The sequence below is a fragment of the Piliocolobus tephrosceles genome, chromosome 5 (genome assembly GCF_002776525.5).
Source record: "Piliocolobus tephrosceles isolate RC106 chromosome 5, ASM277652v3, whole genome shotgun sequence".
Lineage (NCBI taxonomy): Eukaryota > Metazoa > Chordata > Mammalia > Primates > Cercopithecidae > Piliocolobus > Piliocolobus tephrosceles.
In genome coordinates, this window is record NC_045438.1 from 160,846,565 (window position 1) to 160,871,605 (window position 25,041).

The window sequence follows — 25,041 nt, forward strand, 5'->3', positions numbered from 1 at the left end:
CACGTGGGCATCCAGAGTCCAGCTCCCGAGACCCGGGACAGGGTCTCTCCCCACCCACCCAAATGACGCCCTCGGTCTGTTTCCGCGAGGATCCAGAGAAGCTGACCCTCTCAGCGGGGGGTCTTCCCGCAGCACCTAGGCCAGGGCGGGCCCCCTGCGTCGTCCTCCCCCTACACTCCTCTGCCCACACATTCTGGATCAAAGCAGACACGCGGCTGGCGCTCTGCGATCCGAGGCACACTGGGGTCTTTCATCCGGTGTTTTTAAAAAGGAGGAAACAAAAGGCTCAGAGGCAGAGCCACAGGTGCGCTCGCCCGCCGGGGCCGCGGCGCGGACGACCGAGGGGAACGGGCAAGTCCCCGCCGAACTTGGAGCGCCGGGCCCGGCAGCCACCCCGGCGGGCAAGTTTCGTTTGCCGAACAGGGGAAGCCGAAGCGGGGCCTCCTCGGGACAGGACCCCGCGCCGCCCGGACGTGCAGCCTTCATACAAACGTCCTCGGGTGGCCGAGGAGTCCAGGAACTGCCGCAGTCGTGGTCTCGGGGTTACCGGGGATTGGGGGTGAGCGGGTAAAGACTGCGGAGCCCCGAGCCCCCCTGGGCCACCAGACAGGGCCGGGGCCCCGCTCCTGTCCTCTTTTCCATTGATCACCGTTGGAGAGGTTGGGTTTTGTGGTCGCAGGCCCAGCTCGCCTGACCTCCCATTCGCGGGCTGGGACAAAGGCGACTGCAGCCGGGTCCGGCAGGCAGGGGACAGCCCCGCGCTGGCCCGACGCCCCCTCTGACCACCCGCCCGGGCTCGCGGGAGGGGAGAAAGGTAGGACCGAGTCCCCGCTCGCAGGACAGGGCCAACCTGTCCCTGCACGCGTCAGGACACCCGGGTCCTGCTCCCGGCACGGCCGGGAAGCTCTTCCGGGACCTGGGGCAAAAAACCTTTCCACCTTCGGGACTCGAGTCTCCCCGTCGCCCAGAGGAGGACGGTCCCTCCTCGTCCCGCGGGCCCCGCAGCCCGCGCTCTCCGGGCAGGTACCCACCAGTAGCCGTCCGAGTTCTGGTCGGTGATCACGCCGCGCCGCGAGTAGTAGATCCTGTTGGTGCCCCCGCCGCCGCCGGTCACCTCGTAGCGCAGGTCCGGGCCAGATTCGGCGCGGGTCATGCGGCCCAGAGTGTTGATCCGCGGGTGGGAGCCTCCGTTGCAGCTCATGTCGGCGGGCAATCGGGAGAGCGGCTCAGCGCCGAGGCATAAGCGAGGCGGGCCGGCGCGGAGAAGGCGGAGGGGGCCAAGGACAGGCGGACGGCCGGGGAACCGGGCGGGAGTGCGGGGGGCTCGCGAGGTCGCTGCTCGCTACCTGGGCCCTCCCGAGGCCGCTGCGAGCGCGGAGACGGCGACGGGCCGGGGGCAGGAGCGGGAGGAAGAGCTGTGGCTCGAAGGGCTGCGAGGGCGCAGAGGAGCTGCGTCGGGGCTGGGTGTTGGTGTTGGTCGGCGGCGGCGCGAGTCTCCTCCCCGCTGGCACCGGGCGCCGAGGCCACACCTGGCCGGTTTCTTCCCAGGGCGGGGTGCGGCCGCCGCGCCTTCCCCGCCCCCCCGCGGGTGTCACCGACGCGCTCCGACCGCCCCTCCCCACCTGCGCCCGCCGCCCGCGGCTCCGCCCTGCGCCACCGAGGCCTGAGTAACGCCGGGCGAGGCGGGGTCCCCGCGACCCGAGCGCCCTGGGCGCGGCCACCGCGGGGAGGACTTGCGCTTGCGGGGGCCGCTGTGTTCCGCGCTGGGGCCGCGCGGGCGGGGAATGCTTGGCCTGGCTTTTGAGGATTTCCTTGGTCCCCCGGCGGAGATAGCTGGAATGGAGGGGCCTTTCGATTGGAGAGTTACTGGTCAAATATTTACTTTTGTTCATCGCTGGAAACGTTACCTACCACGCATTGACTAGAACCACAGTGAGGAGGGAACGTTTTAGATGATAGAGTTTTGTTTGGCGGCTTGTTTTGCTTTGTTTTATTCCAGGTATTCAGGAAATTGCCTCAGAAGTCCGATTTCTGATGTGTAAAACCTTTTTTTTTTTTTTTTACAGAAAACCACGACTTCCTGGAAAAGTCTTCACCGTAAATATTAATCTCTTTGGCATAAAGAGGAAAACACTACAGCTATTTTTTCATGGGATAACATAAAAATATAAGTTCCAATTTATTTTATCTTTTCCCTTTTGATGCTCCTTTTAAACGAGGAGTAAAGATTTCAACTCCAGGTCCTGTTTCCAAAGTTTGTACCAGAACCTTGCGGATGCTTGTCTCTCGCGCCCTTCTCCGCCGACCCAACCGTCTCCGGAACTCAGAGCTGTTCACCCAAGTCAGCGGCGGAGGCCTCCTGGGACTTCAGCCTGAGGGTGGCAAAGAACCCTAGACAGAGACCAGCTTGGTACCGATGAGTGACGCGGAGCTTGAACATTCCAGCGACTTGCTCCAGAGCCACTCCCAGTTAAGAGGCTGAGTGTTAACTACACCGTAGGCTCCACGAACCGAAACCGGGTTTGGATACAGACCCAGTCACACCATCCATGAAAAGCTGTTTCTATAATATGGAAAACTGTTAAATGACGCTTTAGTAAGAGCCATTTAAAGATCTTTCTAATAAATTTTTCATCTTTCCAAACAATGCCGCTAATTACCTTCTGATACAATGCGTTTCCAAAATGTTTATGAACTGAAAACAAAAATAAAAAACTACATTTTCATGTTGTAAAGAGAGTCGGCGAGACTTTCTAAAATTTGTCATATTATAGCATTTCTCATGACACCTTGACCCTTTAAGGCATAATTTTTGACAAAATGTATTTTTCTTTTTACAGCTGAACGTCTTAAATTCAAGGAGTAAACACATATAATGAGATGAAAGTTTATCACTGTTAGCGCAACCAATAATTTGCATCATAGGCTCAATTTCCTCGAATCTTTAATAAAAGCAAAGTGGGCAAGTGTTTAAATGATTATGCAGATTGAGTACCCCTTATCCAAAATGCTTGGGACCAGAAATATTTTGGATTCTGGATTTTCTCGGATTTTTGGAATATTTGCATAGACGTAATGAAAGATCTTTGGGGATGGAACTCAAGCCTAAAAAGGAAAGTTACAAATGTTTTCTATATGCCTTATACACATAGCCTGAAGGGAATTTTATACAATATTTTAGATCATTTTGTGCATGAAACAAAGTTTTGTCTGCATTTTGACTACAAGGCATCACATGAGGTCAGGTGTGGAATTCGCCACTTGTGGTCATCATGTCAGTGCTCAGAAAGTTTGGATTTGGGAACATTTTGGATTTCAGATTTTCAGATTAGGGATGCTCAACCTGTACAAACACTGATGTATAGACAAGACAGTGGTTTTTCTCAAACAGAGTCAATGGCTGGAAGTCAGCCTCTGCACAAACAGCCCATAATATCCATTGGTGGAGGAGAGAAGTACATGCGTGGAGGGAAGTGCATATGGTACAAAATTTCATTTAGGATGCTTTCCCTCTGTGCATCTCATTTGTTCAGCAAATAATTATAAACTAGGATATGGAAATACTCCACAACATACAAAGATAAATAGGGTCCACTCACTGCCCTTAAACATGTTATAGTAAAACTTTGATTTAAGAAATTCAGGGGCCCGTGCAGTGGCTCACATCTGTAATCCCAGCACTTTGGGACGCCAAGGCGGGCAGATCACCTGAGGTCAGGAGTTCGAGACCAGCCTGGCCAACATGACGAAACCCCATCTCTGCTAAAAATACAAAAGTTAGCTGGATGTGGTGGCAGGCGCCTGTAATCCCAGCTACTTGGGAGGCTGAGACACGAGTATCACTTGAATCCGGGAGGTGGAGATTGTATTGAGCAGAGATCGTGTCATTGTACTCCAGCCCGGGTGACAGATCAAGACTCCGTCTCAAAAAAAAAACAAAACAAAACAAAAAAAATCCAGGATTATTCTTCTCTAATGTGTAATAAAAAGGCCACACAATTGCACGGTAGAATTATCCTTTAAAAAAAAAATCTATAAACCACTCCCCAGTGGTAACAAAAGCTCTTCTTAGCCAAGGGGCCCCTTTGGGTCATAGGAACCAGGATCCACACAGACCCAAACACCACCCAGACTCATGAAACTGTTCAATTTGCAGGCAAAACAGAGGAGGAGGTGAAGAGCCCACATCACCAATCACACCTCTGGCTGCGTTGCTTCCTCGCCCATCTTACTGCTTCCTGGGCTTCTCCAGGCATCCCGAAGAACACGAATGGCTTCCAGCTACCAAACTTGCCTGCTCTCATTTATCTTTCTCTAAGGGTGATAAAGAAAGATCAGAGGATAAAATAAATAGATTGACATGCCCGACAGATGGAAACCCCCCACCTCAACACACACACATGCACATGCACGCACGCACATCAGTTATATAGGCTGGCTCATCACACAATGAAGAGCTAGGGTAACTTGCCCATAGTTACCATCTTAGTGCTACAATTTACTTGGACAAGAGCTCAATTTCTTCATGCGTTATAATGGAAATAACACTTGTTCTGCCAACCTTCCAAATCCACAGTGAGGTCAAATGAGGTAAAATACGTGCACATTCTTGAACACTGTGAAACATATAAAGCTCCTTAAGGTACCACCTGTTAAGCCAAAAGTTCTTTGCTGGATGTGAAATTTCAACTGTTAATGTTCCTGTCTTTATCCCACGTGTAAATCAGTAAACCTCCCTCTTGGAGACATTTAACATGCATTCATTGAAAAAGCAGCTATTGAACATCTACAACGTTACACAGCAGATTCAATGCTAGACACATGAAGATGAATAAGGCATGACTCTTTTTCTGCAGGATATCAAAGTCTACAGTAGTAAAACAACTACAACACAACATTAAGTATGCTGTAATGAAGGTATATTTATAGAATTTTGGAAGTACAGCAAAGAGGTTTAAAAGTAGCTTGTTTTCCTACAACTTGGTTTAAAAAATCGGAATTCAAAGTCTGGCAGAGTCTTCACTGGCTGACCTAAGGTCAGCTATTTTTTCCCTGCCTCTCATAGATAGCTCCTCTTGTGCTGATAGAAACAGATCACTGACAGGCAACTTTCTCTCTGGCTGACCTTAGAAATGACCTTGCAGTTAGGAAAGAGGAATCAGTCATATCCAGAGCAGATTTTTAAAAGAAAACAGACACTTTGATTTCAGTGAGATTAAGAAGAATCGTTTACTTGCTCAAAATCCCATGGGAACTCTCTATACCTTTGTGTTAGTAAATGATATCTCTTTGTCACAAGAAGATTTATAGCCCATGAGTTAAAATAACTGTTCTGCCTTACAGAGGAGTAGTTTTGGGGTTTTTATTTTGTTTTGTTTTGTTTTGTTTGAGACAGTCTCACTCTGTCACCCAGGCTGGAGTGCAGTGACATGATCTTGGCTCGTTACAACCTCTGCCTTCTGAGCTCAAGTGATCCTCCTGCCTCAGCCTCCCCAGTAGCTGAGACTATAGGCGCACACCACCACACTGGACTAATTTTTGTATTTTTTGTAGATACAGGGTTTCACCATGTTGCCCAAGCTGGTCTGGAACTCCTGGGCCGAGCAATCCACCAACCTTGGCCTCCCAAAGTGCTGGGATTACAGGCATAAGCCACAGTGTCCGGCCAAGGAGTAGTATTTTAATAAAAGCTAGATAATTAATAAATCAAAATTACAGGTAGAAGCTAGGATTGGAACCATAATGTGAAGGAAAAGAAAATGCCTATTAAAATGGCAGACAATTAAAATCTTAATAATAAAATGTGTATGTATATTTTACTCCTTCTTTTTTCTTCCATTTGTCTGAATAAATTAGAATCCTCCAGAAATAATGAATCTAGGATCTGAATTATCACAAAAATAAGATTGATCTCTCCTAATTAAAATTGTTGAAATGATTTAAAGCTGTCATTGAAGAAAGCTGTTTGACAAAGCCCATTTCAAAAATAGGAAAATGTTTGTAAAATATATACACCAACCCCAAACTATCTTTGGTTTACTTGATTTAAGTGTCCTTCAGGAACAGGGGAGTTTTTCTGTTTGCAGTGATTTTTTGTTTTTGCTGGGGGAGGGTACTTAACTTTGTGGAAATTTAAATGGAGCAGGAGCTGGGGGAAATCATCTTTAGTTTCAACTGACTCTTCTCATCTAGGGTCCAAAAATGTTTGGGGATTTTTTGGTTTGTTTTGTTTTTGTTAGTTTTTTTTTTTTTTTTTTTGTCAGAAGCTTGGTAAGATCACAGGGAAGAAACCCTATTCAAACTCTTCATCTTATCCTACACCGGCCAAGAAAAGTCAGGCCATGAGAAAGAACCTGCATTACTTGCCAAGGCCCAAGTCTGTAAAGGGAAATCCCAGATTGGAGCTGACAGCTCACTCAGCAAATCAATTAATAGGCTTGTTTAGAAGGATGTACCCAAAGTTAGGATTTTTTTTTTCCTCCTGCTTATAAAAGTGTATGTATTTGCTGTAAAATACTCAGAAAAGGCAGAAGGGAATGGAGAGAAGCAACAAAAATTACCAACCAGACAAGGTGATCGTGCTAGATATTTTTGGAAGGTTCCTTCCAGTTTTTTCCCCTAATGAACTTTTTACCAAACCAACAAATGTCAGGTTATATACAAGTTTCTATTCAGCTTTTTTTTTTTTTTTTTTTTTTTTTGAGACAGAGTCTCGCTCTGTCACCCAGGCTGGAGTGCAGTGGTGTGATCTCGGCGCACTGCAACCTCCGCCTCCCGGGTTCAAGTGATTCTCCGGCCTCAGCCTCCCTAGTGGCTGGGACTACAGGCTCCCGCCACCACTCCCGGCTAATGTTTGTATTTTTAGTAGAGATGGGGTTTCGCTATATTGTCCAGGCTGCTCTCAAACTCCTGACCTCAGGTGATCCACCTGCCTCAGCCTCCCAAAGTGCTGGTATTACAGGTGTAAGCCACCGCGCCCGGCCTCACCTTCTTAATTGAACATAATATCATGAGCATTTTCCAACCTTGTGTAAATGTCTTGTTAGCATTGCTCTTAAAGGTGGCATTTGATTTTTTAAAAAGGCTCTGAAAGTAACAAGGTACAGATCCTGGAGCTTTTTTTTTTTTTTTTCTATTTTGAGACAGGGTTTTGCCATGTTGTCCTGACTGGTCTCAAACTCCTGAGCTCAGGCGATAAGACCTACGTGCTGGAACTACAGGCATGAGCCACCACACCCAGCTGGTCCTGGAGCTTTCCATGCGAGTGACCCACCCTTGTCCTAGAACTTTTCACATCAACGGCAAATAGCATTCACTATAGATGGGAAACAGGACGGGGTGAGGCAGTGGCAATCACTCAGTAGCGAGAGTTACAACCACCACCAAATGGTGTTTAGGAAAACAGTCCAGTCCTGTGGGATGCAGATAATTCCTTGTAGAATCTTCCCAGCAATCCTTTCTTAGCCCTCAATGAAGGGCGGGCTGCAAATGTCAGAAACAGGAGAGTTTCCCCCTGAAACTCTGAGAACTTCACCAGCCATTCATATTTAGGAAACTCTAAGAAAACTGGGATACTTCTACTTTCTTTAACCAGCTCCTCTCAATTTAATAAATTAACCCCCAAATGAGAAAGCTTCCCTTCAGCAACAGCTGGATTCAGGAAAAAGTCATGCAGATCAGGAGAACAGCCCCAGCGATTGTTTCTTCTCCAATAATAAGTTAATATACATGACAGCAGATTTAACCTGATTCAATTTGTGCATTTTTTACTAATTTGCAGAATTTTAATCTGAAACATTTAAACCATGCTGGCTTGAGACAGAAGCATTTCCAATATAGGAAAAAGTTATAGCACAGTTCCACAGCAGTTTCAACAAACCCGTGAAGCAGTTCTGTCTTGCAAATGTGGGTGTGGAGCTGCACACTTCACTCTCGTTAAACCTGTCCGACGGCTCCTTGAGTTTTAACTGCTTAGCAGTTTGGCTTCAGGTGGAAATGAACAAAGCAACTCCGAGTCCTTTTCCACCAAGGCACACAGAAGAAACGTCACCGTCATCTCTAAACAAGTTTTTATTTTGCTTTACTGAGTAAGGAAAAAATAATCTCATGATCTAAAATTGGAATTTCTGTGTTCTTAAAACAAAAATCAATATTTCATATATCTCTAAGACAATAGAAAATATACAAAGGAGGCTTTTGAAAACCTCTAACTACAGAGGGACTTGTCTTTAGAAGAGGAACTTACATTAATATAAAATATATCTTGATCCCAGAGTTATTAAAAATGTTACAAAAATGAGTGTGTTTATATAAACATAGATGTGGAAAGAAGGCAAAATATATTGTAAAGTTGTTTAAAAAGCAATTTTTAAACCATATATGTAGTATGGTCAGACTTTTTTTACACTGAAAATTATATGTTAGAAGAGACAGATAAAGTGATCTTGAGGCATAGGGGTTATCACTGGAAGATAGATATACAGGATTATTTGTTAGGGTATGCCTTTCTAATCACAGATTTTAAAAATAAAGGTACGTGATTTTGTTGGGAAAAGGTAATTTCCTTTTCCTTACCAAATTGAGGTATTGGGATCTCACTAATATCTCAGTCTTTAAAATCTGATATCACTATGAGAAAAATAATTGTAATTCAATTCATTTGAACAGCACCTTACAGGGTGTTTTGGGGTTTTCTTCACAGATATTTTATTATAGTAAAATATAAATAACATACAATTTATCTTTTTAATCATTTTTAAGTGTACAGTTCAGTGATCTTAAGTACATTCACATTGTTCTGTAATCATCACCACGATCCACTTCTAGAACTTTTTTGTCATCTCAAATAGAAGCTGTCCCCATTAAACAGTAACTCCCAGCTAGACGCGGTGGCACACACCTGTAATCTCAGCACTTTGGGAGGCTGAGGCGGGCAGATCACTTGAGCTCAGGAGTTCGAGACCAGCCTGGATGACAGGGCAAAACCCTGTCTCTACAGAAATACAGGTGTGCACCTGTAGTCCCGGCTACTTGAGAGGCTGAGGTGGGAGGATCACTTAAGCCTCGGAGGTGGTGGTTGCAGTGAGTCGTGACTACACTCCGGCCTGGGTGACAGAGTGAGACCCTGTCTCAAAAACAAAAACCACAAATTCCCCATTCCCCAACTTCAACCACCCCTGGTAACCACCATTCTACTTTCTGTCTCTATATATTTGACTACTCCAGGGACCTCATATGAATGTGGAATCACATAGTATTTGTGCTTTTGTGTCTGGCTCATTTCACTTAGCATAACGTCCTCAAGGTTGATCCTTGTTATATCACGTGTCAGAATTTCTCTCCTTTTAAGGCTAACATTTCACTGTATGAATATACCACATTTTGTTTACCAGTCATCAGTTGATGGACATTTGGATTGCTTCCACTTGTTAGCTGTTATAAATAACACTGCTATGTTGTTTTTAGGTAGTAAAATTACTATAAACTTTTCCTTTTTTTTCCTTTTTTTTGAGACAGCGTCTCGCTCTTGTTGCCCAGGCTGGAGTGCAATGACACGATCTTGGCTCACTGCAACCTCCACCTCCCAGGTTCAAGCGACTCTCCTGCCTCAGCCTCCCAAGTATCTGGGATTACAGGCACGTGCCACCACGCCAGGCTGATTTTTTTTTTTTTTTTTTGTATTTTTAGTAGAGATGGGGTTTTACCATGTGGGCCAGGCTGGTCTTGAACTCCTAACCTCAGGCGATCCACCCACCTTGGCCTCCCACAGGGCTGGGATTACAGGCCTGAACCACCGCGCCCAGACTTAACTTTCTCTTTCATTACAATTTCCCCATCACCCAGTGTTAAGAACTGTCTTTTTTTCCCCCCTTTTGCTTAGTAGTCTGTTACCATTATTAATTTATCCTTACACTCTCCCCTAGCTGAGTAAAGATTTTCTCACTATATTCATATCAGTTATTCTATTAATTTCATTGCTTGAAGCAATCTTTCCTGGCACCTTCTGGCTGGCTCCAATCTGAACTAGTTGCTCTCCAGACCTGACCTGCTTCTCAGCTGCTGAGGTGGGGTCTCCTTCACCACCATCCCCTCTGCCTGCTGCGTGTTGGTTGGATCCTCTCTTTTCTGGGTCCAGTGCCTCTTGCTTTCTTGGTTTACTCCTTCACTGGGGTGGCACGCAACTTCCACTGACATGGGAGGTAAAGTTTTTGAGAATCTGTGTGTTTGAAAGTGTCTTTGTTCCACTACAAACTTCACTGATCATCTGGCCAGATGTCAAATTTAGGTTTGGAAAGAATGGCCCCTCAGACTAGTGGAAGCATTGCTCCATCATCTGCTGTTTGCAGAGGTGCTGTTGAGAAGCCCAAAGCCGCTCTGGTCCTTTGTACCTTTTATAAAACCTTCAGTAGTGAGGATGATCCATCACTTTTAGAACGTAAATTTGGAGGCGTTCAACCTAGATACACCTCTTGTTCAGTGCCCAGTGCAGGAGAAATAGAGTATATTATTATTCTCAGAGAGTTGCTGTAGCCAAGACAAAGGCTCAAAAGATGATACTGCTTGTCTCCGTCATTTTCTCCACTGCCCCTTCCTCTTCACATGTTGAAGGTATTTTTTTTCTCACTGGAGGAGGATAAATAAACTTTCTATTATGCTGAAAGAGCAGGATTAAGCTTATCTTCTGAGCTCTCAAATCCTCTGAGACAGCCTTCATTCTTCACATATTGGAAGTCACCCATCAGGTTGTCTTCAAATCAAACATAACATAGCCCTTTCCACCTTCACAACCCTAGGATCCCTTCCGCTGTTTGGGTGTTTTTTGCAGTTGCCCATCTTTTAACTAAATGAACCTCACTGCCCCAAGCCAGGCACACCATCGTAATAATACATCACAACTCTCATTGAAGGCTGACTGTGTGCCAGGCGCTGTAAATGCTAATTGCACCACGTTTCATCTTGGTTAATCCTCAAACCCCACTAGTGCCATGACCCAGCTGGGGTTCAGGGAAGGCTATTGACTTGCCATGAGCTGGTTAGTGCAAAGCTGGGATTCAAACTCAGTTCTTCTCACTCCAAAGAACCAAGCTCTGAACAGTGTTGCTAGGTTGCCTTGGTCAGAAAATATACAATGGGTGGGTAGTTAGTGGTTCTTATCTAATCCCAGTCCGCAGGAGGCAAACGCACCAAAAGATTGACAGTGATGATCTCTGGGTATTGGAATAATATTTTCTTTTTTATCCTTTTCTTTATTTTCCAAATTTTCATCTCTGCCATAACTTTCTTGATAGAAAAAATAAAGACATTTGAGTTACAATAACTTTATCATTAGAAAAATGGAAACAATAGACTCCATGGCTGTAATGTTGAACTCAGATTCAGTGTCTCCACTGTTGTTTTGTCTGGAATAAGCTGAAAATTCCTCCAGGCAGGAGTGCTGACCTTCATGACACTGATTATCCTGCCAGGCCCTGCATGACAAACTCTAATAATATATCTACTCCATTCCTCTGCCTACTCAGCCTGTAATTCTGTCTGAAAAGTCATCAGATCTGTCTGTGTCCTACAACCCCTGCTCCACTCAGATGTGCAGAACTGGATTAATCATACGTCACGGCTCATGACACACTCCTCGTCGTCCCTGCATTCCCCCATCACCCTATTTGTAAAACAAGATAAAGAACATCCACCAGCTCACCACCCAAAATGAGTGTAATTTACATCCATCTGCTCAGCTGAGCAAACTCTCCGGGATATTGAGTTTTCGGCTTACTATTCACTTCCTGCTAAGTTTATGTGTGTTTTCTAGTTTTATCATAAATATACCTATTCTGGAAAACTTTGTTGTTTCGTTTTAGTTGTTTTTAATATTGTGAATGGAGCTTAATGTGTGTAATTCTTGGACTTAACTTGCTTTTTTTGTTTGTTTGTTTGTTTTTGAAATAGGGTCTTTCTCTGTCGCCCAGGCTGGAGTGCAGTGGTGCTGTCTCAGCTCACTGCAACCTCTACCTCCTGGGTTCAAGTGATTCTCATGCCTCAACCTCCTGAGTAGCTGGGATTACAGGCGCCCGCCACCACATTCAGCTAATTTCTGTATTTTTAGTAGAGTCAGGTTTAGTTACATTGGCCAGGCTGGTCTCAAACTCCTGACCTCAAGTGATCTGCCTGCCTCGGCCTCCCAAAGTGGATTACAGGCATGAGCCACTGTGCCCAGCTTTAACTTTCTCACTATTATATTTTTGAGATTCATCCACTTTGTTGCATGTCACTATAAGACCATCTGCTGTTTAATGATTTAATAACTTTCCATTGTATGAATGTATTACATTGGATTTATCTTTTCTGCTGTTGATGGACAGTTGGTTGATTTATACATTTTTGCTATTACAAAAAGGTCTGCTCTGAACATCTTTATATATGTCTCCTGGTTTTTCTTGTTGGTATACCCAAGGATGGAAGGTTAGACCATAGAATATGTGAATTTTCACATAGAGTATGTCAGTTTTCACATACAAAAAGGCCAAAGTGTCTTCTCAGATGGTGGCACCACTTTATGTCTGCACCAGATGTGTGTAAGAAATCTAGAAAGCTGCCTGCTTTTCAGATCCACATACAGATTCCCCAATATAAACTGTTACATCCTTAACCAAGGTTTCAGACCAGATTTATGCTAAAGTTCTAGTTCCGGGCTAGAGCATCTTACCCTTTGTAAAGTTCTTTGGGGAAATACTATATGTGATTTTTCTGTCTCCTTGGATTGATCTAGTTCTCCAAAGAGTTTTTAAGAACCCCAGAGAATACCTAGCCCTAACAGCATCTTCCTGTGTCACGGAAAAGCAGTAGAGTTGGGTGTTCTTACCTCTTCCCTGGTGCTCCACAAACTCACAGACAGAGGATGTCATGTGGTTAACAGAAGACAACATCAAGTAGTCACCGGCAATAGTAGTTATTGGAAGAAGAAAGTGGCTATTTTTCAATTCAATTAAATGTGATAATGAATGAGTGAATTCTTCCCAAGGGTAGGAGAAAGGAGAGTCCTTATTTTTCTTCATTCTTTATTTCTTTTTTTGGAATCATTTTTCCCCCAGAGATAGTCCCTTTATCTAAGAAAAAATAACTTCCTCCAGAGAGACAGACTGCTTTCCCCAAAACATAAAAGAAGCCGGCCACCCGCGCTAGCTCCCCTTCTCTTCCTAGCCAAGTGAAACTGAAGGCGGCAGGGGAGGTCTCCGTGGGATGTGGAGGGGAAGGGAAGTATCCGTGGGACGTGGAGGAGAGAGGGGAGATCTCTGTGGAGTGTAGAGGGGGAAGGGAGGTAACCATAGCTCTGCTTCCTCCACAGGGAAGGGGAGTGGCCCAATCTGGCTCCATCCAGCAGGCTTCACCTGTGCCCTCGGCCCCATCACAGGCAGAGCCGCCGGGCTCTGCCCATGTTGCTGGACCTCCAGTTCACTTTTGTTCAGGCAAGTGAGTCTCTGTCATTGGCAGTTTAGCCCTGAGTTCAGTTCCACGTTTACAGATTATTCCCTCTCCGTTGCCCATTCTAATACTCACCACTGTTGATCTTCCCAAGTCTCTCTAAAAAAAAAAAAAAGCCTACCCTTCAAATCACCTTTCCTTGACTCAGTTCATGCGGCAGGCTCCGCACTCCTTGTCAGTCCATCCCTCCATTGTCTCTTCTCTAACTCAGTACTTGCCCACAGTGATTTTCAAAAATGTGGTCCTTCCTTCCTTCCTTCCTTCCTTCCTTCCTTCCTTCCTTCCTTCCTTCCTTCCTTCCTTCCTTCCTTTTCTCTCTCTCTCTCTCTCTCTTTCTTTCTTTCTTTCTGAAACAGAGTTTTGCTCTTGTTACCCAGGCTGGAGTGCAATGACATGATCTCGGCTCACGGCAACCTCCGACTCCCAGGTTCAAGCGATTCTCCTACCTCAGCCTCCCGAGTACATCCTCCTGGGATTACAGGCGTGTGCCACCACGCCCAGCTAATTTTTGTATTTTTAGTAGAGACAAGTTTTCACCATGTTGGCCAGGCTGGTCTCGAACTCCTGAGCTCAGGTGATCTGCCCGCCTTGGCCTCCCAAAGTGCTGGGATTACAGGCCTAAGCCACCACGCCCAGTGAAAAATGTGGCCTTTCAAGAGTCAGCATGCGTGTTGGTAGATGGCTTAAGTGACCACCTTACCAATTCCGAAAGAATTGAGATGTGGGACCTCCGTCCTCCCCTCAGTCAGTCCTTTGTCTCTATTTCCATAGTTGTCACTCTGGTCAGGGACTTGGCCACTTCTCGCTTAGCATGGATTGCCCCCTTCCTTTCCACACCAGCACCAGGCTAACCCTCTGGCAAGTTCCCTCCTCATGCCATTCTCCCCCTCACAAATCTTCATGGGCTCCCACTGTTCACAGGTAAGATATATACTCCCCAGCCTGGCAGGCCACTCCCTCCACAGCCGAATCCCAATACCCAATCCCAGGTGCCTTCCTGCCTCTGTGCTTTGGTTCCTGCCCTCTCCCACTGCAGTGCCCTCCTCTCTTCTCCATGCACGCTTAGATTCACCTTTTGCTCTCCATGACACCCTTTCATGTCACCAAAGCCCATAGTTCATTTAAAAAAAATTCATCGCACCATCTATCCATGTATCCCTCCCTTCATTACATTCAAAACATTCAGCAAATGTTTTCCTTTTATTGAATACTTATGAGTCAAGCATTGTGCTAGATTCTATGGAAGCAAAAATAAGTTAGTCATACTTCCCATCCTGGAGGGATTTACCGTCTAATAGAATAAATACCAGCTGCCATTTAATTTGCACATATTATACATTAGCTATAGTACGAAGCATTTAATATATTTTGTCATAAATTATCCTCACAATAACACAATATGAGAGGTATTATAATTATAATCTTGATTTTATTGATGATAAAACAGAGGCTTAGTGGGGTCAGATTATCTATCCATGGTTACTTGGATGGCAATCAGCAGAGTCAGGAATGAGAGTCTATAAAACCCTGCTCTGATGTCAGCCCTGGGAACACACTTCCTCTCACCATACCACTCACCTTCCTCTCCCTCTCCATCTCTACCTTTGCCTCTCTGCTGTCTCTGAGTTCACAGCATTTGGCAATTGTTCGTGTACTCTATGTTTTCTCCTTGCATTTCTTAACTCGTTATGTAACTTTTGTGTGCACTTATTTCATATTTCTTCAGTTAGATTTGTAAATACTGGGCCGGGCGCAGTGGCTCACGCCTATTATCCCAGTACTTTGGGAGGCCAAGGCGGGCGGATCACAAGGTCAAGAGATCAAGACCATCCTGGCCAACATGGTGAAACCCCATCTCCACTAAAAATACAAAAAAATTAGCTGGGCATGGTGGTGTGCACCTGTAGTCCCAGCTACTTGGGAGGCTGAGGGAGGAGAATTGCTGGAACCCGGGAGGCAGAGGTTGCGGTGAGCCGAGATCACACCACTACACTCCAGCCTGGTGACAGAGTAAGACTCCATCTCAAAAAAGAAAAAGAAAAAAAAATTGTAAATGCCATGAGACAAAGGAAAGGGAGTTAGGAAAATATGAAATCAAGAATATCGTGCCTTGTGCAGAGTAGGATTCATACGTATGTTCCAGTTATAACAAGTTTGGGATGTCAACACCTCAATATTTTATACAGCTAGGAGGAAGTCATCCATGAGTTAAACATAGATCACCAGCACTCTCAAACAGTGACCCCCAAACTTCTAAATTACGAGGACCATCTTGTTACCCAAAACTGCTAATTTGCTTCTAAGCAAAGAAAATCTTCTGACAATAACCAATGGAGGAAACACTATGTATTAGTATTATTTTTAAAACTGTCATGAATTTAGTGATGCTTTGAGCAAATTTGTATTTTATTAATTGGAATTACACATCCCCATGTTTTTGAATAGTACGTGTAGGTGTAACATATTGTGTATGCAGTCTATAGATAATGCTTGCAATCCCACGATTTTAAATGCCCCATCAGGCATCATGTCCTACAGACTAGGAATCACTGATCTATGAGTTTGCTATCCCTGAGCTGAGAGTGGACGAGGTGAGCTCACTTGTAAAGGATCATGCTTCCCTTCTGAGTCCAGAATTCTTCTGTAGGAAGTAATCTTAGTTTAGGGCAGAGCTCGGACATTTATCTGTCTTCTCTATTCAATAAGAATACAAAAGGGGGAGGGTTTCCCCTCACTGATTATGCAATATAATTACTACAGCTGTGAATGGGATTACCAGTCATGGGTTCAGTGTGATGAATTTAAACACAACTCAGAGAGCTCGTTTTTAATGTCTCTTTCATCTTCCCAGTTAGATCTCAGAGAAATTTGCACTAACAGGGGTGAGTTCAGTCAAAGCTGGCTATGTGCAAACTATCAACTGGAAACAGAATGCTGGCCATGAAAAGAGGAGGACTTTCTCCTCGCTGTGCCCTTTGTTAAAACTTTTTTGGTAACTCATCTTTGGTTTTTTTTTTTTTTTTTTTTTTGAAACAGGGTCTCACTTTGTCACCCACGCACCACCCTGGAGTGGTCTTGGCTCACTGCAACCTCTGCTTCCTGGGTCCAAGTGATTCTTGTGCCTCAAGCACCCAAGTGGCTGAGATTACAGGCATGTGCCACCACACCCAGCTAATTTTTGTATTTTTAGTAGAGACGTGGTTTCACCGTGTTGGCCAGGCCTGTCTCAAACCTCTGGCCTCAGGTGATTCTCCCACCTCGGCCTCCCAAAGTGCTGGGATTACAGATGTGAGCCACCACACCTGGCCTCATATTTGTTTTTTATTGAAAGTCAAGGCTATATAGTCTGGGTAGAGAATATTGCTGAGTGAACCTGGAAGAAATCATCTGAAGCAAGCACTGTATGATTTATTGCATAACACAAAAGGATATGTAGTATTTTGTTCATACATCTACCTAATGCTTCCTTAAGGATGCCTCAGATCCTTCTGCCATAAGCCTTTAAAATGAAAGGCAATATACAAAGGTAGAATATGATGCTCACCGTCATAGTAGAACTAATAGGAAAGGTGGCAGCTTAAAAAGGAGTGAGTATTATTCCAAGAACGAAACAGGCCCGTACACAAACAACAGCAAATACGTTGTGGTGACTTAACTAAGAAATTAGACTGAATTTAAAAAGTAATAATGATCTGTATTCATTTCAATCTAAACAATCCAGAGTTTTACCAGTTTATTTCAGAGAAACATGTACAATACTATTGCCCTCATCCCAAAATATATACAGAGCTCTTATCATGTGCATGGCATAATGAAAAGCAACATTATTCTATTTTAAGGAATTAGGTGCCTCTTATAGTCTAAAGGTCAGATCTATAAATACTGCTCTCTATTTGGGCTTCCAAATTTCCCTCTGGTCTGAAGAACAGATCTCTCCCTCAAGAAGTTCAGCCTCTCAAACAATGTCAGGCACATTATAGGACTCAGGAAAGATGTGTTGAATGAATGAATGAATGAATGAATGAGTGAAAGAATGAATGAATGAGCTCATAAACAGGGTGCCTGTCACTTCAGCAAACAAATGTCTCAACACAGAACCACAAGCAGTGATGTCTGCCTGTAGGCCCAGCTACTCGGGAGGCTGAAGTGGGAGGATTGCCTGAGCCCAGGAGTTTGAGGCTATAGTGCACTATGATTGCACTTGTGAATAGCCACTGCACTCCAGCCTGAGACATATTTTAAAAAGAAAAAAATGTATAAACACAGACATTCCATCCTCATTCAGGAAAAACTCAGAATGGAACTTCAGGCAGATAATAAAAAGCCACACATTCTACCAGTTGCTTTAACTACACGGTTTCCCCTTCCAAACCTGGATTTCTTATGGTCTTTACATCAAAAGTAGAAGTGAAAGGGCATTCTCCATGGTTGTGTGCGCCTTTTGAATGTTAAATAGTCAATCATTTTAAGGCAGTGTGTACAGGGGTGACCGATTCTGGAGAGTGGGATTTGTTGAGGAAGGTTTGTATGAGGAGCCCAAGGCAAGGATAGCGTGGGGTAGAGAAGGATGTCTACTGAGGGTAGAAATAGGAAAGAAGGATTTCAATGCAGGAAAAACAGGAGCTCTGTGTGTGTGTATGTGCACATTTCACACGTGCATAAAAGTAAAATATGCAAATATATATGGCATGAATCGGATCCACAAATAAGCACTAAAATGCACCGGCTACCAAAGAGATGTTCACAGCGCCTCTCAGTCAAACGATCAAACAAATAGACTGACAGCATCTGTGGGAAAGATGTTTGAGCTCTACAGCTTTATATCAAGCTGGTCCAACCACTCTAAGGCACTAAGGGAAAAGATGAAAAAAATAGCATTCTTTATCCTTATAATTGATGAGATAAAAATACTAACAGGAAGGTTTTCTGTCCACAGGAACAAACTTAAACTGGTTAACTTGAAAAGGAAACATTCAAAAATAGATAATATTAATGTATGGTGTTAGAATTAGGGTAGTGGTGGCCAGGCACAATGGCTCACGCCTGTAATCCCAGCATTTTGGAAGGCCGAGGCAGGAGGATTACTTGAGGCCAGGAGTTTGAGACCAGCCTGCCCAACATGGTGAAACCCCGTCTCTACTAAAAATACAAAAATTAGCCAGGTGTGGTGGTACACACCTGTAATCCCAGCTACTCAAGAGACTGAGGCACAAGGATCACTTGAACCTGGGAGGCGGAGGTTGCAGTGAGCCAAGATCGAACCACTGCACTCTAGTCTGGTGACAAAGTGAGATCTGCCTCAAAAAAAAAAAAAAGAAGAAGAAGAAGAAGAATTAGGATAATGGTTACATTGAGTGGGGAGTGACTGAAAGGGTCCAAAGAGGGGACTTCTGGGATGACAGTAATGTTTTGTTTCTTGACCTGGGGACATGGTGTGTTGATGAGTGAGAAAATTCATCCCACTCTGTACTTAATGATCTGTATATATTTCTACATGAATATCGCACTTTAGTTCACTCAAAATGCCTACATAGACATTTGTTTTGTTTTGTTTTGTTTTGAGATAGGGTCTCAGTCTCACTCGCCCAAAGGAGTGCAGTGGCACAATCACAGCTCACTGCAGCCTCAACCTCTCTGGGCTCAGGTGATCCCACCTACCTCAGCCTCCCAAGGAGCTGGGACTACAGGTGCCTGCCAGCACGTCTGGCTAATTTTTGTATTTTTTGTAGAGATAGGCTTTTGCCATATTGTCCAGGCTGGTCTCAAACTCCTGGACTCAAGTGATCCTCCCACCTTGGCCTCCCAAAGTGCTTGGATTACAGGCGTGAGCCACCATGCCCAGTGCTATCTAGAAATTTCAAGATTATTTCACTGGCAATTGAATCTCTATAAAAACATAAGCAATTTCAAAACTTGTATGTATGTGTGTGTGTGTGTGTATATATATATATATATATTTTTTTTTTTCTTTAACAAGGGTGGGGATGGATAGAATTCTAGCAATGAAGGGAAAGAGAGCCTACTCATAAGTCAGGTGTTTGGAGCTACCAAGGGAGATGAGACGTTAGTCCTACATAATTATTAAAGGAAATATTGGGCTACACTTAGTATAGAGCCCAAACTGATGGGCCGGATAAAAGTCTAGGCTCTCTGCAGGTCATACCGTCATCTAGCCTGTACTTTCCTAATTGTTTTCTTCTCTGGTATTACTAAAGGCTTATTAACCTGCTGGTAAACAATGAACACAGATTAGTGGTCATTAATCAAGGTCACGGGTCACCTAATAGGGATGGCTCAGTGAGTAGTTTCTGTTGGTCTTATGTAGTACCTGATGGACCGTCAGGGATGACCAGGTCCAATATGGCTGTGTCACAACCCTATTCTCTCAGGAGGAAATGCTCCTTCCTCTCGCTTTCCACCTCACCCTTTATGGATAAAGGAGGCCAATACACCGTGGGCCCGCCGGGGTCCTGTGTTCTTACCCCGTCAGATTTTGACTCCTGCCTCTCACGTGAGGCATTCCACCAAGGATCCCCTCCCTCACTGACATGAGCAGACAGGAACATGAGGGCTATGGGTTCCCAAGCTCCTCACCATCAACATCGCCTTTTTCCCCTGTTTTCTCCAACTTTGAGAATTGGGAGCTCAGGCACGGTGGCTCATTTCTATAATCCCAGCACTTTGGGAGGTCAAGGTGGGAGGATTCCTTGAGCTCAGGAGCTTGAGGCCAGCCTGGGCAACGCAGTGAGACGCCATCTCTGTAAAATTAGATTAATAAAAATAAAAAATAAAAAGAATTGGGAGAAGTGACTGGTAATTTATCTTTATGAAAAGAAAATCCCCCAAAGTATTCTTAATCATTTTTCATATTCAGAGGTAAAAAATCTGTCAGCATCACGATGACTGGTGGAATTTTCAGGTTGAGGGTATGAGCATTCCACAGAAATGTACTTACTCCCACTTCAACAGGGACAGTTACAGCTCTATCCCTATGAAATATCAGGATTCTGTGCAAGATTGCACAAGTAAAAAGGAGTTTTGATACTTTTAAGAAGTTTTAAGGGTCCCAGCAGCTTAGGGGTGGTAAGAATTGCAGCCAGTGCAGCTCTGCAGAGGCCCTCGCAGTACCATCCTGGAACACTGCCTCTGCCAGGAAGCCGGGGAAAAGGAGCAGTTCAGTTCAAGAAACAGTCGTGGAGAGACTGGCAGGATGGTATCCAAACCTGCTCCTGCAGATGCTGGAACTGATTTTAAAATATGCAAACAATAAAAGTGAGAAAGTGTAAACAAAAGGGAAAGGAGGAGCAAAACTACGAAATCAGACTCACCTGCAGAAAATGAAGATGCTAAAACCAGAAGAGGCCAGACTCTGGTGAAGCAAGAGAGAAAGCAGGCAAATCTGGTGAGTATCCTCAACCGAGTACCCTCGATTATCTCAGCATTGCCTTCTTGCAGACGCCAGAAGAGCCATTTTACCAACTATTTTGTAAATGCAAGTTTTTAGTAGTTCTAGAAACACACTTGTAAGAAGCAGGAAACCTACCCCATCCCTTAAAAAAAAAAAAATTGTTTTTGATAAGTGTAAATACTTTTTTAAAGAAATAAGCTCATGGCCTGGCGTTAGATTTCTTTTTCTTTTATTTAACGCCCCTTCCCCACCCTGGTTGTATATTTTTCTATATACATCATACATTTTTCAATTTAGCTATTCATAGAATAAGTGGAAATCAAATTAAGAGAGATATTGACAATAGTCTGTGGATGGGGGAGGGGAGGTGGTGGAAGCTCTGCTGGCAGTTTCCAACATCCCATAACAAGAAGCACAATCAGGCTGGGTGTGGTGGTGCATGTCTCTAATCCCAGACCTTTGGGAGGCCGAGGCTGGTGGATCACTTGAGCCCAGGGGTTTGGGACCAGCCTGGACAGCAAAGAGAAACCCTGTCTCTACTAAAAATAGAAACATTAGCCGGGCATGGTGGTGCACGCCTATAGTCCCAGCTACTCGAGAGAATCACCCGAGCCCAGGACACAGAGGTTGCAGTGAGCTGAGATGCACCAGGTCGCTGCATTCCAGCCTGGGCCACAGAGGGAAACCCTGTCTCAAAAAAAAAAAAAAAAAAAAAAAGTAGCACAATCAAATAGCAATTTAAAATCGTGATCATGCAATTTTTATACTGCTTAGCTTTGTTCCCTTGTCTTTTACCAAAATTATTTATAAAACTATTCCCTGATCTGGGTTCCCTGACGGAGTTGGGTGTCCTCCATGACACCTTCGTTCCTGGTAATCCAATTTTTCCTAATAATTTTATCAATGTGTTGTGAAAGATTGGACAGGTTTGAGCATGTAGTATCTATATTAAATCGTGAATTAGTCAAATTTTAGACTGAACAAATTTTCAATGTTTTAAGATAATGGCATTTGAAAACCTCTTTCTAAAAAAAATTATTTGTCTCCAAATTGTAAGCTAAAAAGTCAATAGAATAACTGTTTGGAAAAGAATTACAGTTGCATAGCTTTTTATATTTTCAGTACTCGCCGTTAAGAACTATATACAGGCTTTCTGCAGAGGCTGTGACAGAAACCAAGGCAGCGGGAGTCCGGTTTGGGATTGCCGGCCTGTGTGTGTGTCTGAGTATGTGAGCAGCTCTGGCGCCCCAGGTCCTCGTCAGCATATCATCCCCGCAGGAGATAAACTACATTCAGTTAAGTCTGCAAGACTGGAAGGAATTGGGGTAATAAGAAATTGATTCACTGTTGGCGGGGCATGGTGGCTCTCACCTGTAATTCCAGCACTTTGGAAGGCTGAGGTGGGCAGACCACCTGAGGTCAGGAGTTTGAGACCAGCCTGACCAACATGGAGAAACCCCGTCTCTACTAAAAACACAAAGTTAGCCAGGCGTGGTGGCGCATGCCTGCAATCCCAGCTACTTGGGAGGCTGAGGCAGGAGAATCACTTGAACCCCTGGAGGTGGAGGTTTGCAGTGAGCTGAGATCATGCCATTGCACTCTAGCCTGGGCAACAAGAGCAAAACTCTGTCTCAAAAAAAATAAAAAATAATTTTAAAAAATTGATTCACTTTCAAGGTTTATTGAAGTCAAAATATCTAAACAAATCAGTGGCAGTTCTGTGGTAGAGATTCAAGGAGATGAAATGACACAAATCATTTGGGAATTGATTCAAGAGAAACTCATTTTTCCCTATGTGGAATTGGATCTACATAGCTATGATTTAGGCATAGAGAATCGTGAGGCCACCAACCACCAGGTCACCACGGATGCTGCAGAAGCTATAAAAAAGTATAACATTGGTGTCAAGTATGCCACTATCATCCCCGATGAGAAAAGGGTTGAGGAGTTCAAGTTGAAACAAATGTGGAAATCGCCAAATGGCACCATCCAAAATATTATTCTGGGTGGCACAGTCTTCAGAGAAGCCATTATCTGCAAAAATATCCCCCGGCTTGTGAGTGGATGGGTAAAACCCCCCATCGTAGGTCGTCATGCTTATGGGGATCAATACAGAGCAACTTATTTTGTTGTTCCTGGGCCTGGAAAAGTAGAGCTAACCTACACACTGAGTGACAGCACCCAAAAGGTGACATACCTGGTACATAACTTGGAAGAGGATGATAGTGTTGCCATGGGGATGTATAATCAAGATAAGTCAATGAAAGATTTTGCACATAGTTCCTTCCAAATGGCTCTAAGGGTTGGTCTTTGTATCTGAGCACTAAAACACTGTTTTGAAGAAACATGATGGACGTTTTAAAGACATCTTTTAGGAGATATATGACAAGCAGTACAAGTCCCAATTTGAAGCCCAAAAGATCTTGTATGAGCATAGGCTTATCGATGACATGGTGGTCCAAGCTATGAAATCAGAAGGAGGCTTCATCTGGGCCTGTAAAAACTATGATGGTGACATGCAGTCAGACTCTGTGGCTCAAGGGTACATCTCTCTTGGCATGATGACCAGTGTGCTGGTGTGTCCACATGGCAAGACAGTAGAAGCAGAGGCTGCCCACTGGACTGTAACCCGTCACTACCACATGTCCCAGAAAGGCCAGGACACGTCCACCAATCCCATTGCTTCCATTTTTGCCTGGACCAGAGGGTTGGCTCTCAGAGCAAAGATTGATAGCAATAAAGAGCTTGCCTTCTTTGCAAATGCTTTGGAAAAAGTCTGTATTGAGACAATTGAGGCTGGTTTCACGACCGAGGACTTGGCTGCTTGCATTAAAGGTTTACCCAGTGCGCAACGTTCTGACTCCTTGGATATGTTTGAGTTCATGGACAAACTTGGAGAAAACTGGAAGATCAAACTGGCTCAGGCCAAACTTGAAATTCATACCTGGGCTGAGGAGGATAAGTGTCTTTTGGCAACTAGGTCTACAGGCTTACATTTTTCTGTGTCACACTCAAGGCTAAAGGCAAAATCTATTTTGTAATTTGTTTAGAAGCCAGAATTTATCTTTTCTATAAGTTTATAGTCTTTTTCTTATATATAGTTATTGCCACCTTTGTGAATGTGGCAAGGGACTTTAAATTTTATTTTCTGCTAGCAGCCTAGGAATTCGGTTAGTACTCATTTGTATTCACTATCACTGTTTCTCATGTTCTGTTATAAATGACCAAAATCAAGAGTGCTCAAAAGGGTAAATGATAGCCACAGTATTGTTCCCTAGAATATGCATAAAGTAGAAATTCATTCCCTTCTTCTCCTGTCCATGACCTTGGGCACGGGGAGGTTTTGTTGTTAAAGACGTCCCATTACGTGATATAGAGCTATACATTAAACTTGCACACAACTGGAACAAACTATGAGTGCAACTAAAATGTGTTGAAGATACTGCAGTCATTTTTGTAAAGAGCTTGCTGAATGTTTCCAATAGACTAAATATTTTTCAGGCCACAGGAGAGTTTGGAATCTGGGATAAATACTACTTGGAGGTTTGGAAAAAATAAAAATAAAAGAACTATATACAAATGAATCATTAGGTCTATTTACTGATCACACACAAAAAAAGTAAAATATCAACTAAGGTAGAAAAAAAGTCTAAAAACAGTAGGTATGGCAGAAAGAGCACTGGATTTTTAGACAGGTAGACAGGACTCCCAACCCAGAGGAGTTCTGTGATTTGTGCAACATTGCAGAGAAAATGTTATATGGCAAAGCCAAGACTTGACCCATGCCTTCAGCTTCTCAGCCCTGCTGTTACCATTACCCAACACGGCCGCTCAGAGGTGACTCTTCATCCTACAGCTATGCGTGACTTGCAAAGCCAAAAAGCCAGAAATGGGTTCAACTCCAGATTTTCTCATTCACTAGATTGCCTGTAGCAATGATTCTCAATACTTGCCATGTATCGGATTATATGAAGGAGCTGTGGAAAACATACAGTTGCCCAGATCCCTCTTCCAAAGATTCTGACTCATTTGTTCTGGGGTGGGGCCCAGGTAGTTTAATTTATTTTAAAAAGGCCCTGGATGATTCTCATGTGCAGCCAATTTGATGAGAATCATTGTTTTCTGGCACTGGTTCTCAACCCGTGCTGCACATTAAA

General features: G+C 44.1%; 1 protein-coding gene and 1 pseudogene across 4 annotated transcripts in view; one reads left to right on the forward strand and one right to left on the reverse strand.

Annotated features, from left to right (window-relative positions):
- Positions 1-1,501, reverse strand: part of DSP (desmoplakin) — a 46,065-nt gene extending 44,564 nt beyond the window's left edge. For 2 of the 3 annotated variants that reach the window (XM_023221163.3, XM_023221162.3), the window contains exon 1: positions 1,032-1,481. In XM_023221163.3, the coding sequence (XP_023076931.2) occupies positions 1,032-1,201 (170 nt within the window). In that variant the 5' untranslated portion in view covers positions 1,202-1,481. Of the gene's footprint in view, positions 1-1,031 lie in introns of all 3 variants that reach the window. The other variant, XM_023221164.3, reaches the window with a different exon arrangement.
- Positions 1,200-24,427, forward strand: LOC111548607 (annotated as a pseudogene). Its single transcript, XR_002733477.2, has 3 exons — positions 1,200-1,554; positions 2,067-2,097; positions 22,562-24,427. The product of XR_002733477.2 is annotated as an isocitrate dehydrogenase [NADP] cytoplasmic pseudogene (transcript).
- Positions 24,428-25,041: the final 614 nt, after the last annotated feature.